This window comes from Emys orbicularis, chromosome 1, assembly GCF_028017835.1.
Source record: "Emys orbicularis isolate rEmyOrb1 chromosome 1, rEmyOrb1.hap1, whole genome shotgun sequence".
NCBI classification, from domain to species: domain Eukaryota; kingdom Metazoa; phylum Chordata; order Testudines; family Emydidae; genus Emys; species Emys orbicularis.
Genome location: NC_088683.1, coordinates 166205750 through 166230325, shown reverse-complemented (window position 1 = coordinate 166230325; position 24576 = coordinate 166205750). Strand labels below are relative to the sequence as shown.

General features: G+C 43.8%; 1 protein-coding gene across 11 annotated transcripts in view; it reads right to left on the bottom strand.

The window, feature by feature from the left end:
- Positions 1-24576, bottom strand: part of ST3GAL6 (ST3 beta-galactoside alpha-2,3-sialyltransferase 6) — a 91439-nt gene that overhangs the window by 8115 nt on the left and 58748 nt on the right. For all 11 annotated transcript variants that reach the window (XM_065415931.1, XM_065415968.1, XM_065415923.1 and 8 more), the window contains 5 exons: positions 21669-21772; positions 18209-18272; positions 7293-7388; positions 3283-3469; positions 1709-1846 (listed from right to left, as the gene is read on the bottom strand). In XM_065415931.1, the coding sequence (XP_065272003.1) occupies positions 1709-1846; positions 3283-3469; positions 7293-7388; positions 18209-18272; positions 21669-21772 (589 nt within the window). The remainder of the gene's footprint in view (positions 1-1708; positions 1847-3282; positions 3470-7292; positions 7389-18208; positions 18273-21668; positions 21773-24576) is intronic.

Sequence of the window (24576 nt, the reverse complement as noted above, 5' to 3'; positions counted from 1 at the left end):
GGATTGAAAAACTTAAAAACTATGACCTGGATTGCTCCTTCCCACATATGTACCTGCAGGAGAGGGCCTGGTGGATGCAAGACTCCATGAGGAACTCCTCAAGAATTTTCCTTGGATCACTCTCTCAGGGATGAAACAGGGGGGTGTTTACACTCTTACCGCCCTCCTCCCATGGAACAGAAAACAAGTTGGTCCCCAGAACTAATGCTGCCCTCTGGGAGCCATGTGAGACTGCCCCTTCTTGGAGTGGCTCTATGCCTCTACCGTTAAGTCAATCGCAATGCTCTGCCCCAATTTGCAAAGCTACCACTTGATGGCACTCCTTCCACTAGAATGCTAAGAGGCTGTTGGAAGAGGATAGAATGTATGCAGGAGCCCACTAAGGAATGATAGCCCCCAAATTCAGAGGGCCTTGTTATAAATTACAAATATATTTCATCATTAAAAACAATGTTTGAACAACAAAACCATGAATCTGGGTTCTGTATCTGCTTCCCTGGCTAAACGTCTTTCTTTTTCCTGGGTTTGTGACTCCTCAGACTTCTATGCCAGTACCCAGTCTTAACGGCACCACTGAGAAAACTATCCTCTGCCTCTCTTGTGGTTCTTTACTCAATACCACAGCAGTGTGACCCACATATTGGGCAGTGGTGATTTTTTGGAATCTCTGAAGGAACAGGTAAGATGTCACACACACTTCAATGTATTAAACGCAGAAAGACTCTCTGGGGCAGATGGTATACAGGTTTAATTGAGGATGCCCCTATTGCTCAGTTAATAAATACACCTCAACCTAAGCAAGTGCCACTAAACCCTTTATAACACACCCCACCATTAAGTATTCTGTTTATGCTGAACATTTTACAAACAAAAATATTTTAGGAATATTTTAGGCAGTTTAAAATAAAAACCACATTGGCACCATTTTTCATATTGCTCCAACACTCAAACCTTAGTATCGTGAATCTCACTGAGGAGGGAGAGGAAAAATAAAACCAATACATTTTACTAACTTCTGCAAAATTACCTATCTAGTTTTTCCATGCATGGTAATGCTGTATGGTTGTGATGCAATGTCTATGAACTTTCCAGGGCTGAAGTGAGGGCTATGTCCTATTGGAAGGCAAGGATAGAAGCCAGTGATATAAAGCTTTCCATTCTAGTTATGAGCCATTAGACCTTAAAACCACTATTTTTCCAGCACTGAATATTGCCCATCTCATTCCAGTGGCTAATTCAGCCAGCCCAAACCCATTATGATGAAGTCTTTATAGCCCCTCTCCCCACACATACTACTATGTATTCTTTTCCTCTGTAGGTATATGCTACATGAATCTATGTAGACACAGAAGCCATATCCACACTAGGATAAAAGGTGTATTTTTGATGTGTGTTAGCTTAAGCTGTAGGGCTCATCTCAACCAGTTAACCCATGTTAAAACTACAAAACAAGCATGGGAGATGCTACACACTTAAAGACATACAGATGTGCTTCAGATTCAATGACTAAACAAGGCCATGGTGTGGTTTTGTCTATTGAAAATTTCAACAAAATTATAAAAAAAGACCCCCCCCAAAAAAACAATAAAAGAATATAGTGTAAATTTGAAAGAGGTTTTTCAACATAGATAATTACAATAAACAGATGATTGTGATCATTTATATCGTCTGTTTGGAAACAATTGAAACAACAACAAAATATACCTACTTCTTTTCTGGGAAACTTTGTTGGGAACTGAAGCCATTCATGTGCTGTTTTTCTGATAATGATAGGATCGAGTATCCTGATTTGGTTAACTTTATAGATCATTTTCAAGGCAGGTTTCTTCCAGAAACCATTAGTGTTCTGTAATAGTCAAATATATTGTTTTACTTTTAGGATTAGTTGATTTTGCTTTTGTAGCATCTCTAAGTCTAACTCACACATCATGCATTTGGAGTGGGCAGAGAGGAGAAGCCACACACATGATTTAAAAAAAAAAAAATTACAATAGAGTCTTTGATTTTTTACATTTCTCAAAATGTCACTGAGGATATAGAAGAATGGAGTTTCTTGTATATGAAATATCTACCAGTAGTGCATTTTTATGACCATATTATGAAAACCCGTATACAAGTTTGCCAGAAAGAAAATATTACACAGTCCTAAATATCTCTGGCACAGCATAGGATAGTTAGAAAAACACTGGGCCCAACAATACCTTTGGATACATGGGGACATCTCCCCCTGAAGTCACCAGCACTTTCACCTATGTATCTGAAGGGAGAATTTGGCCTATACGATTTTGAGGCAATTTGACTGATCAGTCATATTTTCTGTACTTTGCTTGCTCGTTTGCATGGACAGGGGATTCATTTTGACTTTAGTTCCTTCTGCTGCTTACAGGGTTGCCCACTCTACCTTACAGGGTTTTCCCTATAGCCTGTGCAGATTTATTCAAAATGATGCAAGTTACACCACATTTATGCAAATTCAGAATCTACTGATGTTTGCTTTGAGAATGTTGGCAGGTACTGTGCTTATCGCTCACGTTGAAAATGGAGTAACTGATTCTGATCTCACTTGAACTGGTATATACATCAGGAGTAATTCCACTGAAGTTTAATAAATTTTAAGGCTAGAAGAGGCCATTACGGTCATCTAGTCTACCTTCCCCGGTAACCCAGTGATTCCAGAGTAAGGGAGAGCAGAAACAAGTCTAATGTCCTTCACTTGAGACTCAATTTTTAAAATACCACATGTCCTATAAAAAATTCTCCATTTCCATCTGCCATGTAAATCAATTGTTCTCCCCTTCCATGATCCGGTGTGGAGCAAAAGAATTCTCATTTGGAGGGGAAACAGAGAGCAAGTGGGAATGAATACTTAAAAAAATAGAAATTGGGGCTGGGAGGATGGGCAGTATCCTAAAACTATATGACAGGTAGAATGGTTTCAAAACAGAGGGTAATATCCTCAGCTGGTGTGAACTGCTGTAGTTCCATTCATTTCAATTATACTGATTGACACCAGCTCAGGCTTTGACCCAGAATATTTTCCAAAGTTTTTCTTGTCTTTAGCTAAATTGTAGGAACACAGCATGAGCTGTTCTGATATAAGCAAGCTCATGTAAATGTACAGTTCCATATTATAAACAAGATGTTGTTTAGTTTATTTCAGCACTTTATTTCTAAGGTTAGTACAAAGAGGTTGATGCATACACTCAGCCAAGGTAAACAAAGGTAAACAAGACAATTTGAACCAAAACTAACTAACTAAATATAATAAATAAACAAACTTACTATTTTATGACCATTCAATATGTTCCAGAGCCACTTTAAGTCATGTGGTTTGAAGACAAGAAGAACTACAGTAGTGTCAGGATCATAGTGAATCGGATCTGAAAAAATAGACTCTGGATAAAAAAGTCGGAAAGTTGTCCTCTTCCCAACATCCCCTTCGTACCCTCTGACGGGACCATTATTCATTCTGTAGGCAAGGGAAAAATAACATATACAAAGAGGATCACCATAAATCCATTTTGATGGGCTCTGCAGGGCAAATAGCACAAGGATTTAGCAGCATGACTTTTATTAATAATGTTAATTGGAAGATGTGCAGTTATACAGTAGATCCTGCATTGACAATTTAGCCCAGGGTCTTCAAACTGGTAAGGAAATTTAGTCAAGAAGGTTCAGAATAAATGACAATATTCCCAACCATGCAGTCCTACTCCAGCAAAAGTCCCTCTGACTTGGCCCATAAACTGGAACACTGTCTTAAAACTTCAGATTATCTAGTTCAGTTTAACTCAGTAGCAATTTTCTCCTAAATCATGATGGGGGAAGACAGGCCCTTTGTTTTCTGGTTTCATTTGTTTAGTAATTGATAGCCAAGATGGGAGAGTAACAAATGTGATAGAGCTGGTCACTACAAAGCTAAACTGTCCTAGAGCAGACAACAGGACAGTCACCATGGCAATTCCCCAGGGTAAATTTATGTATACTTACGGATGGGGAAGTTGCTGGCTGGTGGTAACTGCTGGAGAGTCAGCTGAAGGTGGATTTGTGCTGGAGACACAGCTCAGAAAGAGGGGGAATTGGAGACAGTATATTCTATACTTGGGTAGATCCTCAAATGAGGTGAAAACACCCCAAGGAAGACCTGGCGCGGATAGCTACGGATTAATTGCTGGAAGGTCCAGGTTCCAGAGAAGACAATACAACTCTCTAAGTGTTGGAGAAATGAAGGGAATTAATTCTCTTCTGCATCTCGACAGGATTCGGGTTCAGATTGTGTCCATCATTTACCTAGTTTTAATTTAACCTATGTGGTGCATATATATAGTTTCTATTTTTTTTATTGATATTTGTACATGCTGAGTGACTGCTGCTCTGAAAGATACTGAATTAAAGAAAATGGGAGAGCCAAGATATTGGGGACTCTGTTCTGCCCTGAAGAGTTAAACAAGCTGACTAGTGGTGGTAGTAGTGGTATAAATCACCTTCGCAGATCCTTTACTTTGTGGCTGTCCTGTACTCTTTGGAACAATCTGCCAATCCCCACATGCTAAGAACTCTCCCAGTCCTCCTTAAAATCCACTGCTTTCACAAAATCTCAAGAAGATGATCTCCCCCACCATCATCTCTGTCACTTTGTCTAAAACATTACACTGTGTATCACATTTGTCTGAGTTAGGCTGCAGACTCCTCAGGGCAGGAGCCTGGAAATGAATAATACTTAAAAGAAGAAAAGAAACTATGGAAAATGCTATTTGTTACAGATGGTTCCAGTATTTGTGGGACAGGTCCATGGTAATAAGTGAGTTCATTTTGACTCCAGAAGGAGAGGGGCCTGAAAAAAAATTATGCACTGTAATATTAATGATTACTGTATATACACATGTTGATTTTAAAGAGTCTTCATGAACTTAAAAAGACACCATAGATCAGCTAGATACCTTTGTCACATAACTAAGAAAATAGGATTTATTTAAGAGGAAAGTTCGATTCATTGTGGTGCTACTTTATTTATACCACCAACTCTCTCCCTTTGTTCTTCCCAATCCTCTTCCCTCACTGCTCCTTTCGGCTCTTTCTGCACTAAGCTTTGCACCTTCTATTATCTTGTTCGCAATACCTACAACACTACCACTTCATGTCCATCAAGTCCTCTGCCCCTTTCTCCAAAACCCTCCTTCAAAGCTACTTCTTCCAAGAATTCTGCTATCTTTCCTTCTCCTCAATAATTTTCCTTTCCCTGAATTTTCATGAGTCTTGTCTCATCTCTATCAGGGCCTGGCCTTGCAAACATTTGCTACCCAGCATAATGCATACTACCATGACTGGTCCCATATACTCTAAAGAAATTGACTACTGGCTGTAGAAAGCACTGTTTGCAAACTAATGCCATTAGATTATAAGCTCTTAAGGGCGAATGAGCATGTCTTCTATTTGTAAAGCACTGTTTTAATTTACACCACAATATACATTTTAAACAGTATATCAATACCATAATAAGAAGTTTGTTGGTAGTACCACTACAGTTAAAGTCATGCTAGGGTGCCATATGATTAAAATTTTTCTAGTGCCTGACATTTTCTTGGGATCCCTTTTTAAAATCACTATATCGCTCTAAGCTATGAAACTAAGGCTACGTCTTCACTACGGGGGGGGAGGGGTCGATTTAAGATACGCAAATTCAGCTACGCGAATAGCGTAGCTCAATTTGACATATCCGAGCTGACTTACCCCGCTGTGAGGACGGCGGCAAATCGACCTCCGCAGCTCCCCTGTCGACGGCGCTTACTCCTACCTGCGCTGGTGGAGTACAAGCGTCGATTCGGGGATCGATTGTCGCGTCCCGACGAGACGCGATAATTCAATCCCCGAGAGATCGATTTCTACCCGCCGATCCAGGCGGGTAGTGAAGACGTAGCCTAAGAATGCAATTCTTTGCTAGGAGAAGACTGAAATAAAGTTTGTTTAAAAGTTACAACATATTTTGTATAAAGAGTTATATAAGGTTTAAAACTTACAGCTTGAACACTGTTTGCAGTGTTGTTGCAACTGTGTTGGTCCCAGGATATTAGATGTAACAAATTATACAATGTTACTAATCAAAGCCAATATTGTTACTAATGACCTAAAGTAGAATGCAGACACAGGAGTAGTGCTGACACGTTAATGAAGACATAAGCTATGAGGACAGTTCAGGAGTTATCTCCACATGACAGAGGCTTTAGGAAGATTCAGTGTATCCAATATAGGGCTTACTACCCCACTACAGGACTTCAGGAAGGGGAAGAGCATCTTTGTGCACTGACTCACCACCCTAGTGAGGAGGGCTTTACACTCAGTTCAAAGGGGACAGGTGACAAAACCCCACAGGTAAAAAAGGGCAACCTTACCAGAAGGTAAATGTTGGGAGGGGCAGAGACATGGAAAATTGCAATAGAGTCATAGAAGCAACAAGAGGGAAATAAGTGGGGGAATCTGCTCAAAATCTTAGATGTCAATACAGCAATACAAGGAGTATGGGGAATAAACAGGGAGAATTTAGTTTATTAGTACGTAAACTAAATTATGAGTAGTCTTGGATGGTTTAGACACAATAAAACTTGCATTAGACTGGATGACCCTTGCAGTCTCTTCTAACCCTATGGTTCTATGATGTATCCAGCATATGCGTATAAAATCTGTGGAAGACACCAAGCTGGGAGGGGTTGCAAGCACTTAGGAGATTTGGGAATAACTGGGTAGGTGGCAGCACTACTGAAAATGATCTGGGGGATGCAGTGGATCACAAATTGAATGTGAGACTATGTCTACACTACCACTTATGTCAGTATAACTTATGTTGCTCAGGAGTGTGAATAAGCCACACACACAAGTGACATAAGTTACACCGACCTAAGCGCCGCTGTGGATAGCTTGTTGAATAAAGTTGGGGTACATATTACTTTTCTATATGCAGTGGAGATGTAAGTGAATGCCCTTTGGAGAGAGCTGTCAACAGCAAAATGAAGGTGGCAAGGAATGTTAGATACTTTCCCTTTTATCTGTTATTTCCCTGTTTTCCAAGATATGGGTGGGTGAGATGGGTCTTGGTGCAACCTTAAACCATCACTCAGTGTTATCTGTTAATTATATAGACTATAATATCACACAATTTATTGTTTTACAAATTGCTTTAAGTAGTCAGGAATATCCAGGATAGAACTGAATTTTATTGTTAAAGAGGTTAACCTATAACAGCTGAACTCCGAAGCTGCTCAAAAAAACTTTGTTATACAAGAAGAGATACAACTTACCTTATTACCACATTGTAGGAGTCAATTTTCTCCCCTAGTGTCTTGTTTCGAAGAACCCCTCCATTACCAACAACAACACACCTTCTACAGATCACACTGTTGAACAAACAGAGCTTTAATATGCATGCTCATCAAACATATCAAATTTATTATGTTTTCCTTTAAGTTGTATCTGTCTTATGAACCTTTGGCTTCAGGGGTAGCACAGAAACCAAGAACAACAGAATATGGCTTAAGGTGGGATTTTTAGTTTAGTTACCATTGTTTGGATTGGATTTGTGTGTGGTAAAGTGGGTATCCATCAGCACCCAAGCAGCATTTGATGTCAAACACTGACATTATAACATTCCCAACCCAGATTGAGTTATTTCTGAAACTGTCACAGCCATGAAACAATGACTTTTTTATCGAACACCTAGCATTTACAGATCACATTTCATCAATAAATAGCAAAGCACTCTACAAAGGGCACTCCTTGGAGTTGGTTTTATATGACTATGCGACAAGTTAAGGTACTACTCAACATGACTAAGGTTCTGTAATTTAGCCTATCGAGTAGTACTTCAATATACAAAGCAGTCCCATTTCTTTCAATGGGACTACTGATTTAGTAAAGTAGTACTTGACATAAGCAAGGGTGGTGGAATCAGACCCAAAGACAATACTGAAAAATAAAGCTTACAGAAGCAGTGGCAGATTAGCCAATGGACTGACGGGGCCTGTGCCCAGGGGCCCCAGCCACCTGGTGGGCCCTGGAAAAAATCCGCCACTTGGCAGCGGAAGCCCAGAGCCCCGGCCGCCGGAGCGGGGCATGGGAAGTCCCCATGCACTGACCCTGCTTTGCAGCAGCAGCCATGGGACGGGGGAAGCCCCCCACCCAGCACCCATCATACCTGCTCTGCAGCAGAAGCCACGGGGCAGCAGGGGAAGCCCCAGTGCCTGACCCTGCTCCCCACAGAAACGCTGGCGGTGGGGAGGGGAAGCCCCAGCACCCATACCTCGGCTGCGGCCCTGGGACTGGGGGAGCTCTCACTTTCTGCTGAGGCCCCAGACCATGGCATGGGGACAGAGCTTCTCCAATCTTGGGGTCACGGGGGGGGGCACAGAAAGGAGCAAAAGGATTTGTGGGGCTGCAGTGGGGGGGCAGAATGAGGACGACCCTGGGTGGAACAGGGGCACCCCAGGGAAGAGGCAGAAAGGGGTGGGGCTATAGGCGGGGCTGCAGGCGGAAGGGGCGGAATGGGGGCGAGGCCACAGGCAGAAGGGGTGGGGCGGGGTCCCCCAAAACCTTAATCTGCCTCTGTACAGAAGAGGTGAGACGAGCCAATGCTATGTCCCTCAGGCCTAGTCAAAGTGTTATAATTAAGGCTAAGATTTAGTCACGGGTATTTTTAGTAAAAGTCATGGACAGGTCATGGACAATAAACAAAAATTCATGGCCTGTGACCTGTCCATGATTTTTACTATAAATACCCCTGACTAAATCTTAGCTGCTCCTGGGGCGCCGATGTTCTGGGGGACCCAGGGGCTGACAGCTGGCCCCTGCTCCAGCAGCAGGGGCTGAATGCCTCTGGCTGCCCACTGCTCCAAGGCCCCTGGGGACTGCTCTCCAACAGCCTCCGGGATGGCCCCTGGGACCGCTGCTGCTCCGGCAGTAGCCGGTGCAGCCGGCCCTGGGGCTGCCACAGCAACTGCATAAGTCATGGAGGTTCCAGAAAGTCATGGAATTCATGACTTCTGTGACCGCCGTGACCGACTCACAGCCTTAGTTATAATGATCTCACTTGTACGGTAGCTTTTCAATAGCAGTTCTGTAGCCATATCTGCACTGGGAAATGCCTTTCCTTTACAAGGGGTTCTTGCTCAGCCTGTAACACATCTCAAAGGTCAATGGGTAGGTGTCTAACAAAATTGAATTTTGCAAAAAGCAGTCCCAAGGCTTGAAATGAGGTGCAAAGGGCTGGCACACCATCCCAACACATCTTTGGTGGCTCCAGATCAGTTTCCACAGGGGTGCAGGCTCCAGCAGCACTTACCTCAAGCAGCTCCCAGAAGCAGCAGCATGTCCCCCCTCCGGCTCCTATGCAGAGGCACGGCCAGGTGGCTCTGCGCGCTGCCCTGTCCGCAGGCACCGCCCCTGCAGCTCCCATTGGTGTGATTCCTGGCCAATGGGAGCTGCGGAGGCAGCGTGCGGAGCCCCCTGGCTGCCCTTACGTGTAGGAGCCAGAGGGGGGACATGCTGCTGCTTCCAAGAGCCATGCAGAGTGGGGCAAGCCCCCGATCCTGATCCCCAGCTGGAGTGGGGCAAGCCACGGACCCTGCTGTCCAGCGGGAGCTCAAGGGCTGGATTAAAACGTCTGGAGGGCCGGATGCTGCCCCTGGGGTGTAGTTTGCCCATCTGTCTTACCCTATACTATACAGATTTCTTGGGGGAGACCAGCGTTTCTCAAACAGGGGGTTCTGACCCAAAAGGTGCTGATTGGGGGTGGAGGGTCACAGTATTGCCACCCTTACTTCTGCGCTACCTTTTCAGCTGGGTGGCCAGTGAGTGGTGGCTGTTGGCCAGGTGCCCAGCTCTGAAGGCAGTGCCCTGCCAGCAGCAGCGCAGAAGTAAGGGTGGCAATACCATACCATGCCTCCCTTACTTCTGTGCTGTTGCCTTCAGAGGTGGGCAGCCAGACAGTGGCGGCTGCTGACTGAAGGCCCAGCTCTGCAGGCAGCGGCACAGAAGTAAGGGTGGCAATACACCATCCCATGCCATCCTTACTTCTGCGCTGCTGCTGGCAGCAGCTCTGTCTTCACAGCTGGGCTCCCGGCCAGCAGTTGTCACTCTCCAGTTGCCCAGCTCTGAATGCAGTGCGCTGCTGCTGGTGGTGGCAGAAGTAAGGGTAGCAGTACCGCAACACCCCCCCCAACACACACACACCTCTTTTTTGGGTCAGGACCCCTAAAATTACAACACTGAGATTTCAGATTTAAATATCTAAAATCATGAAATTTACGATTTTTAAAAAACTATGACTGTGAAATTGACCATGAATTTGGTAGGGCCCCAATGATGAACATCTGAACGTTAATATAATTAACTGATTCCTTGATGAATATTTTAGCTGAAACATCCAGCTAATGGCCTAATTCAGTATGGTTTGGTATCACAGAAGTTAGAGACGGAGAAAGCCTGTTTAGTCATTTTTATCCAACTCTTCAGGCTGTAATATAGGGTTACCATATTTCAGCAAGCAAAAAAGAGGACGGGAGGAGCCCCGCCCTAGCCCCGCCCCTGCCCCTCCCACTTCCCGCCCCCCTCAGAACCCCCAACCCTCCCCCCGTTCCTTGTCCCCTGACTGCCCCCTCCTGGGACCCCTGCCCCTAACTGCCCCCCAGGACTCCACCCCCTACCTAAGCCTCCCTGTTCCTTGTCCCCTAACTGCCCCCTCCTAAGACCCCCCCACCCTAACTGCCCCCCAGGACCCTACCCCCTACCTGTACCCTGACTGCCCAAAACCTTCTCCACCCCCCCCCCAAAAAGCCCCCCCCGAACTCCCGACCCCCCCCCCCGTCTCTTGACTGCCCCCTCCAAAATCTCCCTGCCCCTTCTCCTGCCCCCTGGCCCCCTTACCCTGCCGCTCAGAACATGGTGTTGGGCTCTGTGCGGAGCCGGACACGTGGCTGCGCTCCCCAGCGCAACACACAACCCGGTCCCACCCCACCCAGTGCTGCCGGAGCGGGGCGCTGGGCAGCAGGGGAGGAGGAGCTGCCGAGGCCCGATGCAAACGGCCCGCCAGGCCGGCCGGCTCAGAATGCGGGGGGGGGGGGGTGGGGGGGGCGCGGGGAGGAGGAGCTCTACAGCTGCTCCGGAGCCCAGCCCGGCAAGCTGCGGGGGAAGGGCTCTGGCTGCCAGAGCCCCATGCGAGCGGCTGAATTTCCTGCAGCCCTCCCAGCCGCGCCTCGCTCTGCATGGGGGGGAAATCCCGGACATTTTTAGTGATTTACAAATTCCCCCCCGGACGCTATTTTTAACACAAAAAGCAGGACATGTCCGGGTAAATCCGGACGAATGGTAACCCTATGTAATAGAAAGAGAGAGCCTGAGACATGAGGCCTGGTATAAGAGGCCTGATATAAGGCCTAAGGCCTGAACTAAAGTAATCAGGCCCTGCTGATATAAAGTAAAGTCAGCAAAAGTCAGGCTGTGAGCAGAAGTCAGGCCCTGTTACAAAACATGCCTACTTGCAAGTTCACAGAACCTGGTAAGAACAAGGCTGGTATTGCAAAAACACAAACAGCCCTAAGAAAGGCTAGGCACAGGACATTCATGTAAACACATTCCAGCAGGTTAGTATCAGAACACCCCAATAACAAGTATGGTATAAGCACACTCCCCAAAGATAATATAGGTCACGCTGACCCCTCCTAAAGATAAGGTCAGGGTGACAGATAGAGATGTTTTGACCAAACCAACATGTACAAGGTAAAGGGAGGTAACTAACCACATCAGAAGTGCAATATGTAACTTGTTTGTATCAGTGTATAAAAGAAGGGTCACAGGGGATGTGCCTTTGTCCAGCCAAGGGGGGAACAGAAAGTCCTGCCATTCACTGAGCTGGTCCATTGTAACGGGCATACAAGTCTTAGTATCCCTTTCGAGTCTATGGGGTGCTATTACTGTGCTTCGTCAACAATAAACCTGGCCGAGCACCTTCACTACTGTGGTCTTCTTGGGCAGTTCTATCAGAGTCTGCTGTGTGAGCTATCTGGCCAGATCCAGCAGCGAGAACAAACGAACGCATGCACGCACGCACACAGAGCCAACAACTGATGACACAGGCCACTGCAGGATTGCTCCCTACAGTAGATTTTCCAGCTGTTTGTCCAATCTAGTTTTAAGATGTCCTGAGCAATGAAGCAAATGAATGTATCCTAGAGTTTAATGGACCCCCCTCATTGCTGGAAAAATTGGAATAGAAAATGTCCTCTCTTAATTCTGCTCCATTGCTCCTAGTTATATCACAGGGTTCAAAGTGAGCCAGCTGGGTTGTAGGAGAGTAGCAGCCAAGGGAAAGGGAAGTGAAGGGAAGCAGAAAGGCAGCCTCTAAGGGATGGAAAGAAAAGAGACAGAAGGCTAGTGGGGGAAGGAGGAAGGGGAGAAACCAAGAAGGAAGGGGCACAGCAGGGGAGAAATGTGTACATTTCCACAAATTGTTTTTCCACTTTGAACTCTGAGCAGCACTAACAATGCAAATCAGTTACATCATAATAATCTGTCCTTTGATCAGTCCGTTTTTCATCTGCCAATAGCAACCACATGCCTCTTTAAGTGCTCAGTATAGATAACACCACCCTGATAGCCCAGGCACTATAAATAGTAGTTAATGTCTGTTATTTGCATGATTAGAGCTATCTGTTCTATTGCTCTTCTCCGCTTTTCAGATTCCAAAGTCAGCACAGCTGAGAATCTGGCCCTATAGATTTTTGCCAATGTGATGGACTAATCACCACTTATGAACAGATCTTTCGCTCACAGGTGTGGATTTCTCCACTGTTTCTCTCCCCCACTCCCTTCACCCCCAGGTGGTTGTTTTTTTATTCTCTCTGGTTGTTTGGTGTGAAGGTATAAAAAACTATGGACATCACTCTCTCGTCCATTAAGGCTGCTTTGTGCTGCTCTGATGATACAAAGTGTCCTTAAAGCTAGGTTAACCAGCCAATAAATGATTCATCCTCTATAGGGGAATCCCCAAGTGGTAGAGAGCTACCACAGTAACTTCCAGGTCACCCCTTTCCCAATCTTTGGTTTAGGGGCCATGGCCAGGGCATTCCTTCACCTCAGCAATGCCTGGCTGCTGAAATGGCCCCTCAGGCCAGAAGTTGCTGCTCTTTGCCCTGCGGACTCCATAGGTAGCTGGACAGCCCCAGGGTTGTGGGAAGGAATAGTTGGCTTTGCACCTGGTCTCTCAAGCTGCACTGAGCACAGGTTGGGCCCAGATCAGGATCAGAGCATGTGTTCTGGTAGAGTTAGAGTACTTGTTGTTAGCTTGTTCATTCTATTTTCTCCTCCTCATGGTGCAGTTAAGACCTTAATCCACAGTCCTAGTACAACTGGTTAAACAGTATTCAATTAATTGAAAATTCAGTGAGATTTATAGCTTGGTAAAACACACACATTCCAGCCCCATTAGTGATCCATTTTACACAGAATTTGAAAATACTGCTGAATATCATAAAAAAAGTGGCAGCCTCTGAATTACTGGTAAAGCATCCAATGTTGGTATCCAAAATTTGAAATTGGTTATCTAAGTCACTTGTAGATCGATTACACTTGATGTTGTATACAGTAGTTCAGAATCCAACAACTATCAACAACCAAATCATGAAGACTAGTTTTGCAGCTCTGCCTATACTAAGGGGCTTGAATAGGCTAAATCCATCTGGAGGTCTAGCAATATGCAAATTGTTTCTACATTATTTTTATCCTCCTTATGTAGCGTGTGCAGTAGCATCTGATCACTGTCTACTTTTGAGAGATGATGGAAATGGTTTAAGCGAATGGATTAAAATTATACAATATAGTTGTTGCTTTATAGCAGATATGTTCTGCTCTTGGTCTGATTCTGTTTCATAGGAGCCTTGGGTATGTAGCAGAGACTACTGGAGACATCTGTAACAGGACTAGACTTTGATCAGAGAAACTTTGATTTAAGGGACAACTTCTTCTAGTGCAGACATGGAAACAGATTGGCTGCTAAGACCATGCTCCAGGTATCAAACATGCCATTTTTAATAGCTTGTTATTCCTAGGACACTTTAGCAAGCACACTTAACAATTAATTGGCAGTAAGTGTGCTGTGAGTTAACCATAACTGCTGTAAATTGAACCTCAAGTACACCTCTACCTCGATATAACGCTGTTCTCGGGAGCCAAAAAATCTTACTGCATTATAGATGAAACCGCGTTATACTGAACTTGCTTTGATCCGCCGGAGTGCGCAGCCCCGCCCCCCCCGGAGCACTGCTTTACCGCGTTATATCAGAATTCGTGTTATATCGGGTCGTGTTATATCGGGGTAGAGGCGTACTGTCTATCTACTTATATTTTAAAAGGTGGTGGTGGGAGAAGGCGATAAATAATTGTGTCTAACACAGTGGGAGGTCTACATAAAGACCAGAAATCTAAAGGACCACTGCTGTTATATTAATATCTGGATTACTCGTGTGTCCAGCAAAGTCTCCTTTCTACACACACACACACACACACACACGCCATCTTGGATTTACCATGCTGGGGAGCCTCTTAATTTGAAGTTATAAAAGCTTAATTTTAGTTTAAATATTTAATTTATTGCAAAGTGCCTCTTCTTGCATTTTCCAATGTTAAAAGAATAATTTTTAAATGAAAGCAAAGCCTTTCAAGTTTAAAATTACTATGGGAGAGTTCCTTCCTAAAAATGGGATTCAAAATAGATGGAAGACACAGTCCACTATTTCACTGCAAAAAAATAATCTCAACCTCCCTAAACAGGAGGTTGTGAAGAAGTTTATATGATTTTCTTTGAGGCTATTTGGCAAGGGTTGGGTGGAAAAGAAATGTTCTGCTTACTCACTATTGCATAATCCATTAACAATAAAAATAGCTACTATAAATGTAAGCCAGGATTTGAATAAGAGTTATGATGAGAGAACATGTAAGTATCACGAATATAAGTATCCCATATAGGGAACTGGCATGCTTGAAAGTACATGCAATGCAGCCTTTCAAAGCTATGGCTCAGACCTGCAAACCCTTACTCAAGTCAGTAATTCCATTGATTTCAATAGGACTACTCATTTGAGAAAGGGTTTGCAAAACAGGCTCTTGCAAAATATGCATTTCAGTTAAGACTGGATTTCAAAACTGCATCACTATAAAAAACAACAACAACAACATTTCCCTCCCCTGTTCACTCTGGACTGTTTTACCGGTATCCCATATAATTTGCTTATTTTTATACAGATTTGAGGTACATGTCTTCATGGCCACAGTCCACTTTATACAAACAATGTCTGAGCCAGAATAAGAAAGCTTACTGGACAGATCACTCTATATTTTGAGTAAACAAAGCTAAATTGCAGTAATACTAAATTGTTTAATTACTTAATTGCTGTTCTACACATCTGGGTATGGAAATTGTATGGCAGGCCATAATGCTCACGAAATTGGGGGTCGGGTTGCGGGAGGGGGTGAGGGCTCTGGAGTAGGGCTGGGGATGAGGGGGTTGGGGTGTAGGAGGGGGCTCCAGGCTAGAACCAAGGGGTTCAGAAGGCAGATTGGGGGGGGGGGGGATCAGGGCTGGGGCAGGGGCACAGGAGGAGGTCAGGGGTGTAGGCTCCAGGCAGCGCTTACCTCAAGCAGCTCCCGGAAGCAGCGGCATGTCTCCCCTCCGGCTCCCATGCGGAGGCACGGCCAGGTGGCTCTGCACGCTGCCCTGTCCGCAGGCACTGCCCCTGCAGCTCCCATTGACCGTGGTTCCTGGCCAATGGGAGTTGCAAGGGCGGCGCTTGGGGCGGGGGAGGCGTGCAGAGCCCCCTGGCTGCCCCTATGCATAGCAGCCAGAGGGGGGCCATGCCGCTGCTTCCGGGAGCCATGCGGAGCGGCCCCTGACCCTGCTCCCCCAGTGGAGCGCCGGAACGGGGCAAGCCCCAGGCCCTGCTCCCCAGTGGGAGCTCGAGGGCCAGATTAAAACGGCTGGTGGGCCATATGCCGCCTGTGGACCATAGTTTGCCCACCCCTGTCTTAGATACTATAGTGATTCATGCTCTGTACATACTGCACAAATTAGATTAGTTAAAATAAAATATGTAGCACCTAGTCATCACATTTAGGCTTATTTAAACTACTGCCTGTTAAGTAACCACACTACCGATTGTTTTTACTACTAATGTATAATTCTGCAACAAAAATGAAAAAACCCTCTAAACATTATACAGCCCTCCTCCCCCAAATTTTGAGTGGAGAACAACATTAAAGGGATAAACAATCATTGTATTATTTTTGATCTATAGTGAGAATTGCTAAATTTAATTTTGCTACCTGGTTTTGCTCTGCTATCAAAATGTCTAGAAGACTCTTGACTGTATTCACTGTAGACACTACTGAATACAATGATCTTCTGAACCAACATCTGTGGGTTTGCTTCCTTCAAGACGCCTCTGAGCAGCAGCATGTTCTTTCAATGTGCAAAGTGTTCTGCCATTAAATAGCTTTCAGAGTAGCAGCCGTGTTAGTCTGTATCCGCAAAAAGAACAGGAGTACTTGTAGCACCTTAGAGACTAACAAATTTATTAGAGCATAAGCTTTCGTGGGCTACAACCCACTTCTTCGGATGCATATAGAGTGAAACATATATTGAGGAGATATATATACACACATACAGAGACTTGGTAAGACAACTCCCACCTGTTCATGCTCTCTGTATGTGTGTATATATATCTCCTCAATATATGTTTCACTCTATATGCATCCGAAGAAGTGGGTTGTAGCCCACGAAAGCTTATGCTCTAATAAATTTGTTAGTCTCTAAGGTGCCACAAGTACTCCTATTTCATTAAATAGCTGGCACTCCTCTACTCTATGAACAGCTTCTGCACTGGTCATTAGGGGCCAGGTTTTTTTGTTTTTGTTTTTTTAAGTACATCGGCGCCTAAAGATAGGAAGCTAGTGGGAACAGGTACCCTTAGGTGCCTAAAAATTTTTACAAATCTTGCCCTTGATCCTCACCTCCCTGACTGAGACTGCCTGTTGTCAGACCATCTGTAAGTGAGAACAGGAGGGCTTTTTTAAATTGAGAGCTCCCTGGGGGGGAAAAATTCATCCAATGTTAAAAATGACCATTTTTCTATCTCTAAAACAGGGGCCTAAAATAAGCTAAAGCTTGGGCTTAACCCCCAGTTTCTTAAGTTACAATATACAGAGTTCAAGTAGTATGTTTAAAATATGCCTTTGGTATTCTGATACAAGGCAATAATTTATAGCTTGATTTCTTTGAGGACAAAGAGACATAAATAAAAGAATAAATTACAATAAGCATTAATATTCTTTTATCAACATTTATGTAGTATTTTCCACCTTAACCAGAAATATGGTAAATATACCTCGTTTGGTGCGTGGGCTACAATGATGTGTATGTTGCTTGGTGCTTGAGTGTGGTTAGCTAGTTTGAAAATATGCTATCCTACTAAGAAATCAAAGTCCAGACAAAGTGGTGTCCACCCAGAAGACTTCAAAGGCCAAAACCTAATACACGGCAGTCAATGAGCAATCCACAGAGTTCCATTCCATCCCCATTCCCTATCAATCACTGGATTGCCAGAGACCGTCTTTTGTGGCTCAACACAAGGGAAGAGTCTAGGCACATAATAATGAAGTTGAATATGTATTCAAACTACTGGATTATTATTATTATTTTTAAATTTCCCCAGTATAGACATGGCCACTGTTGGTGACCTGGTTGAAAACCCACCTCAACCATGCCTTCTGAACTGGCACTAAAATCTTCTTAGTCTGGCCTATACTCAGACTTTTTAATAGAAAAGTCATAATATGGGCTTCAGGGGTAACTGCAATTTCCTAAGGTCAATAAGACTTTAAGGGCAAAGGGCCCATATTCAATTAGCAACCCCCTAAAGCATTCAACCCTCTTCAAAACAAAACCAGGATTCTAATTTACCCACAATTATTGAATGTTGACCCTACCTGAATTTAAAACTGGGCTTAATTATACATTGGGACCACTCTCTCTATATTTTTAAAATACAGTGGGTCGGATTCTGATCTCAGTCAAACTACTGTAAATCCAGAATAACTCCACTGATCTCACTTTCTGACTGACAGTTACATTTTAAAACACAAGAACAGTAACAAAAACAAAAAACAACCTCACCCATTATCTTCATTGAATAGTCCGCAGTTATGCAGTCTTGAAAGGGCTAGGCGAAAATAACTCTCTAGAAAGCAGAAAATGAAAAAAGTGTTTCAAATGAAAGTGGTCAATGTTTCACAGTGCAGAAATAAAGATACCACCTTGACTACAGCATTTTTAGCCAGAATAGCTTTTGTCCATTCATTGTCTGTCCAGAAAATAGAATCAGAACATTACCATAATCTAAGACTATATGTTAGTTCACAATACAGTTTTATTACAACTTCTCCAGGATAAACAGCTGCCCTACCTCTCCCATGCATGCCTGGGTCTGAGAACAGAATGGGATTCATGTTCAGAGACTACAGATCTGAGACTACTAGACACAGATGAATACAGTAAATATGGTGGACCAGAATCCTGGACAAGAATCGCAAATGGCAGCTTAAAAGGTCCACTGTTAGCCATTTTATCTATCTAAGGTAATCGAATGGCTTTCCATCATCATTAGCATTTGAGTGCCTCACAGTCTTTAATGTATCTATCCTCCCAACATGACTGTGAAGTAGAGAAATGATATTACCCTTATTCTACAGATGGGGAACTGAGGCGCAGAGAGACTAAGGACCAGAATTTTAAAGGTACGTAGAGATTGCTCCAGTCAGCATTGCAAGGCACTTATGACCCATTTTCAAGTGATTTTGGCACCTAAGAGCCTAAATCCCATTGTCTTCCTCCCAGATTTTTAAACAGTGTTTAGGTGCCTATCTAGATCTTTTGGTGCCTAAACACTTTTAAAAATCTGGCTATAAATACCTAAGTCACATTTTAACATGGGACTTAGCTGTCTAAGTCACTTGGCCTTGTCATGCTGCATGGGCAATGCCTAAATCCCTTTAAAAGTCTGACTTAAGTGACTCGCCCAAGGCCACACAGTAAGTGAGTGGCAAAGCTGGGATGAAAATTTAGTAGTTCTTGACTCTCATCTCTCTACACCATAAGAATTCAAGAACATAAGAACAGCCATACTGGGTCAGCCCAATGGTCCATCCAGCCCAATAGCCTGTCTTCCGACAATGGCCAATGCCAGGTGTTTCAGAGGGAATGAGCAGAACAGGGCAATCATCAAGTGATCCATCCCCTGTTGTCCAGTCCCAGCATCTGGCAGAGGCTTAGGGACACCCAGAGCATAGGGTTGCATCCCTGACCATCTTTGTTAATAGCCACTGATGGACCTATCCACCATGAACATATCTAATTCTTTTTTGAATCCAGTTCTAATTTTTGCCTTCATAACATCTCCTGGCAATGAGTTCCACCGGTTGACTGTGTGTTGTGTGAAGAAATGCTTCCTTTTGTTTGTTTTAAACCTGCTTCCTATTAAAATCCTTAGTTCTTGTGTTATGCGTAAATAATACTTCCTTATTTACTTTCTCTACACCATTCATGATTTTATAGACCTCTATCATATCCCCACTCAGTCACCTCTTTTCCAAGCTGAAAAGTCCCAATCTGTTTAATCTCCCCTCATATGCAAGCTGTTCTACACCCTTGATCATTTTTGTTGCCCTTCTCTGTACATTTTCTATTTCTAATATATCTCTTTTGAGATGGGGTGACCAAAACTGCATGCTGTATTCAAGGTGTAGGCATGCAATGCATTTACATAGTGGCATTATGATATTTATGGTCTTATTATCAAACCCTTTCCTAATGTCAAATATCAGAGGGATAGCCGTGTTAGTTTGTAAGCACAAAAACAACGAGGAGTCCGGTGGCACCTTAAAGACTAACAAATTTATTTGGGCATAAGCTCTCATGGGTAAAAAACCCACTTCTTCAGATGCATCTGAAGATCCCACACCAAAAGTTCTTAAGCAACTAAGGGTATGTCTACACTACCTGCCGGATCGGCAGGCAGCAATCGATCCAGCAGGGATCAATTTATCGTGTCTAGTCCAGACGTGATAAATCAATCCCCGTTCGCTCTCCTGTCAACTCCTGTACTCCAGCTCGGCGAGAGGCACAGGCAGAGTTGACGGGGGAGTGGCAGCAGTCGACTCACTGCGGTGAAGACACCACGGTAAGTCGATCTAAGTACGTTATTCATGTAGCTGAAGTTGCGTAACTTAGATCGATCCTCCCAGTGTAGACCAGGCCTAAGCAGTCATGGGATAAGAGGGAAGGTCCTCTCATGGATCAGTAATGGATTAAAAGATAGGAAACAAAGGGTAGGAATAAATGGTCCATTTTCAGAATGGAGAGATAAATAGCAGTGTCCCTGCTGTTTGAAGTGGGTTTTTTTACCCATGAAAGCTTATGCCCAAATAAATTTGTTAGCCTTTAAGGTGCCACCGGACTCCCCTTTCCTAATGGTTCCTGACATTGTTAGCTTTTTTGACTGCTGCTGCTGCACATTGAGCGGATGTTTTCAGAGAACTATCCACAATGATTCCAAGATATTTCTTGAGTGGTAACAGCTAATTTAGACCCCATCATTTTGTATGTATAGTTGGGATTATGTTTTCCAATGTGCATTACTTTGCATTTATCAACATTGAATTTCATCTGTCATCTTGTTGCCCAGTCACCCAGTTTTGTGAGATCCCTTTGTAACTCTTCACAGTCTGCCTGGAACTTAACTATCGTGAGTAATTCTGTATCATCTGCAAACTTTGCCACCTCACTGTTTATCCCTTTTCCCAGGTCATTTACAACTATGTTGAACAGCACTGGTCTCAGTACACACCCCTGGGGGACACTGCTAGTTACCTCTCTCCATTCTGAAAACTGACCATTTATTCCTCCCTTTGTTTCCTATCTTTTAACCCATTACTGATCTATGAAAGGATCTTCCCTCTTATCCCATGACTGCTTTGTTTGCTTAAGAGCCTTTGGTGCGAGATCTTGTCAAAAACTTTCCGAAAGTGCAACTACACTATATCCACTGGTTCACCCTTGTCTACATACTGCTTCTCTAACAATAGTAGTGTGTATATATTATATAGTACTGTACTTGAATAAAAAAAAAAGTAAAGATCCATTTAATAATTGATACTAAGGATGTCTACAGTGCACACCAAGCCTGGAATCCAACTCCGGTTTGAGCACAAGCCCCCCTTCCCTCCACACACAAATCAGTCTGATTCGGGTCAGCAAGCACTCATGACCCAGGTCCTAGGACCTTGCTAGGGGTGTGTGTCAGAGCCAGACTTGGGTCCAAGCCCTGTCACTTTGCAGTGTGGATACAGTCAAGCTCCAGACCCAAGTCAGAAGGTCTGCATAATGTAGTACAGCTGTGAGACCCAGGTCATCAACTGTAAACCCAGGTGTACAATGCAGTGTGGACTCTCAAGTACGGGCGTGGAAACACTGGTGTTCACAAGCCGGGTCCCACAGACCTAGGCTTAGTGTGCTGTGTAGACATACCCATTGATATAGCTTACATTTAATACTGTACTCATCCCTAATAAATACTTACCTGCTCTCTTTATTCCATAAGGTAACTCAAGCTTATCATTTCCATTGGACAGTGCTAGTTTCATGAAGTCATTAACACATAGGAATGGATATATTTTCTGACCACTAAGAGATGGGGGGCAAAACAGAAAGTAATTTTAATAAAACACCCATGCCCATTTGAATCAACCAACAATGCCAGCAATCGCTTTAAACACCTTCTAAATCATACTTTAAATAGCATGCTATCAGTTTTTTTAGAGAGACTAATGAAGGCATGGAAACAGCACAGCCCATGGAATGGGGAAAACATTTTACAACGTAACAGTATCAGAAGTTCAAACAGAAAGAAAGTCAGAGGGATAGATTCTCTGCTGGTGTAAACTGGCACAGACCCATTGAAATCAACACAGCTGTACCACTTCACACCAGCAGATAATTAGCCCCAAGTTTGAGAGAGTCTGCAACATGCTACAACAACCACAATTAATTTTGGTTTGAAAATTAAAAATTCTTATTCACACTGGAGGCAAAAGAGAGGCGATCTAATGAAGGTTTTAAAAAAGTTACATGAGAGGGATTTCTCAGAGGTTAACCAGATGCCCTGCTCTGAAGAGATCTCCTTGTGTTCTCTTTAATATGTTTGGGAGGTGCTCAGATTCCATGTGGCACTGTGTCAGAACCTAAACAGAGGAGACAGGTTATCTGCTCATTCAGAGGCTCCTCAATAGCCGTATATCAGGATTATATCACACAAAGGAAGAAACTGTACGGAATAAGTTGCCACGTCAAGTCAAGTCAAACATACAAACAGTAAATCCAAACCTATAAAGTGCTGAATACCTTCACCTTCCATTGACTTCCATGCACAACTTCCCTTCAATGAGCGTGCATGTGATTTGACTTTAGTAAGAATTGAGGACATGCAGCACCTCACAGAAGGTGCTCTGCAACGTGCAGGATCAGGCCTTAGATGAGGAGGTTACTTACCTGTAACTGGAGGTTCTTTGCGATGTGAGTGTGACGTTATTGACAAACTGTGACCGTATAGATCATTGTTACAACCAGGGTCCTATGGTTGCACCAGGTCTTGTACAGAGGAGGCCAAGTGGGGTGTCTATGGAAGGTTGTAGTTTGCTGGTTATGATTATGCTGTCTGTATGTGTGTATCATTTTTGTATTCGAAGTTATGAATATTGGCTAAGTACTTGTTTGATTCTAAGTAGCCTCAGTGAAGCATTTGGTCAGCTTCTTGAGAATGGGCACTTACTGAGAATAGTCCTATCAAGAAATACTTAATTGACAATGGACTTTGGGAGATGCCAATCCACATCTGAGCTTCCCTGGGAACATTCAAACTAACATGTAAACAATGGCGTCAGCCTGCAAAAAGCTGAATCACTCATAGACATGTGACTTGCCCAGGTGACTGCAAACTCCATCTTGTTGAGGGAATTTTACACAGGAGAACAAAGTGGTTTCTACCCACAAGAGAAAGACTATATAAGGCCCTGGAAACCCCTCCATTTTGTCTTCAGCTTGCTCAAAAGATAGCCTCTCCACCCCAAAGAGATGCCTGAAAGAAACTGGAACAAAGGACAGTAACTATGGGGGTGTAAGTGATTGCTGGACCCAGACTAGGAAGGAGTCTAGTCTATGAAAGAAGCTTATTGGAACATCTCTGAGGGTGAGATTTACCTGCACTTAGTTTCCTTCTGTATTAGGCTTGGATCTGTGTGTTTTTGTTTTATTTTACTTGGTAACTTACTTTGTTCTGTCTGTTATTACTTGGAACACTTAAATCCTACTTTTTATAATTAATAAAATCACTTTTTGCTTATTAATTGACCCAGAGTAAGTAAGTAATTCCTGGGGGAGCAAACAGCTATGCATCTCTCTCTATCAGTGTTCCAGAGGATGAACAATTTATGAGTTTACCCTATATAAGCTTTATACAGAGTAAAATGGATTTATTTGGGGTTTGGATCCCATTGGGAGCTGGGTGTCTGGGTGCTAGAGACAGGAGCACTTCTTAAGCTGTTTTCAGTTAAGTCTGCAACTTTTGAGGGATGTGGTTCAGACCTGGGTCTGTGTTTGCAGCAGGCTAGTGTGTCTGGCTAGACAGGGGTACTGGAGTCCCAAGGTGGCAAGGAAAGTGGGCTCAGAGGTAGTCTCAGCACATCAGGTGGCAGTCCCAAAGGGGTTTCTGTGACCCAACCCATCACAGTGTGGTCCCTATCTGTATTCCGCTGAGGGTTTAAGCATGCGCCCCATGTGTCCAGAGCTGGAGAATTTGAAAGTAGTAGCATCCGTTGATCCATGCATGTGTCATTGCATCGCCTAATAGTTTCCTTCGAGGCAATAAAGGGCTGAGTGGACCAACCGTGCTCCGGTTCCTTCTCCACTGCAAATCAAACAGATCCACAGTAGAGGGGAAGGAGGGTGGAACTGGAATACAGATAGGGACCACACAACTTAAAGAAAAAATGGTTACTCACCTTCTCGTAACTGTTGTTCTTCAAGATGTGTGGCTCATATCGATTCCAATTAGGTGTGTGCGCACCGTGTGCACTGTTGTCAGAAATTTTTTCCCTAGCAGCACCCGTCGAGTTGGTTGTGGAGCCCCCTGGAGTGGCGCCTCCATGGCGCTCCATATATGACCCTGCTGATCCGGCGCCTCCTCAGTTCCTTCTTGCCGGTTACTCCGACAGAGGGGAAGGCGGGTGGGTTTGGAATGGATATGAGCAACACATCTCGAAGAACAGTTATGAGAAGGTGAGTAACCGTTTTTTCTTCTTCGAGTGATTGCTCATATTGATTCCAATTAGGTGACTCCCAAGCTTTAACATTGTCCTGCAACTGTAATTCATTTGTTGTCAGGAATTCATGCATGTTTGGAAAAACTTCAGTGTTGTTTTCCTCCACTCAGC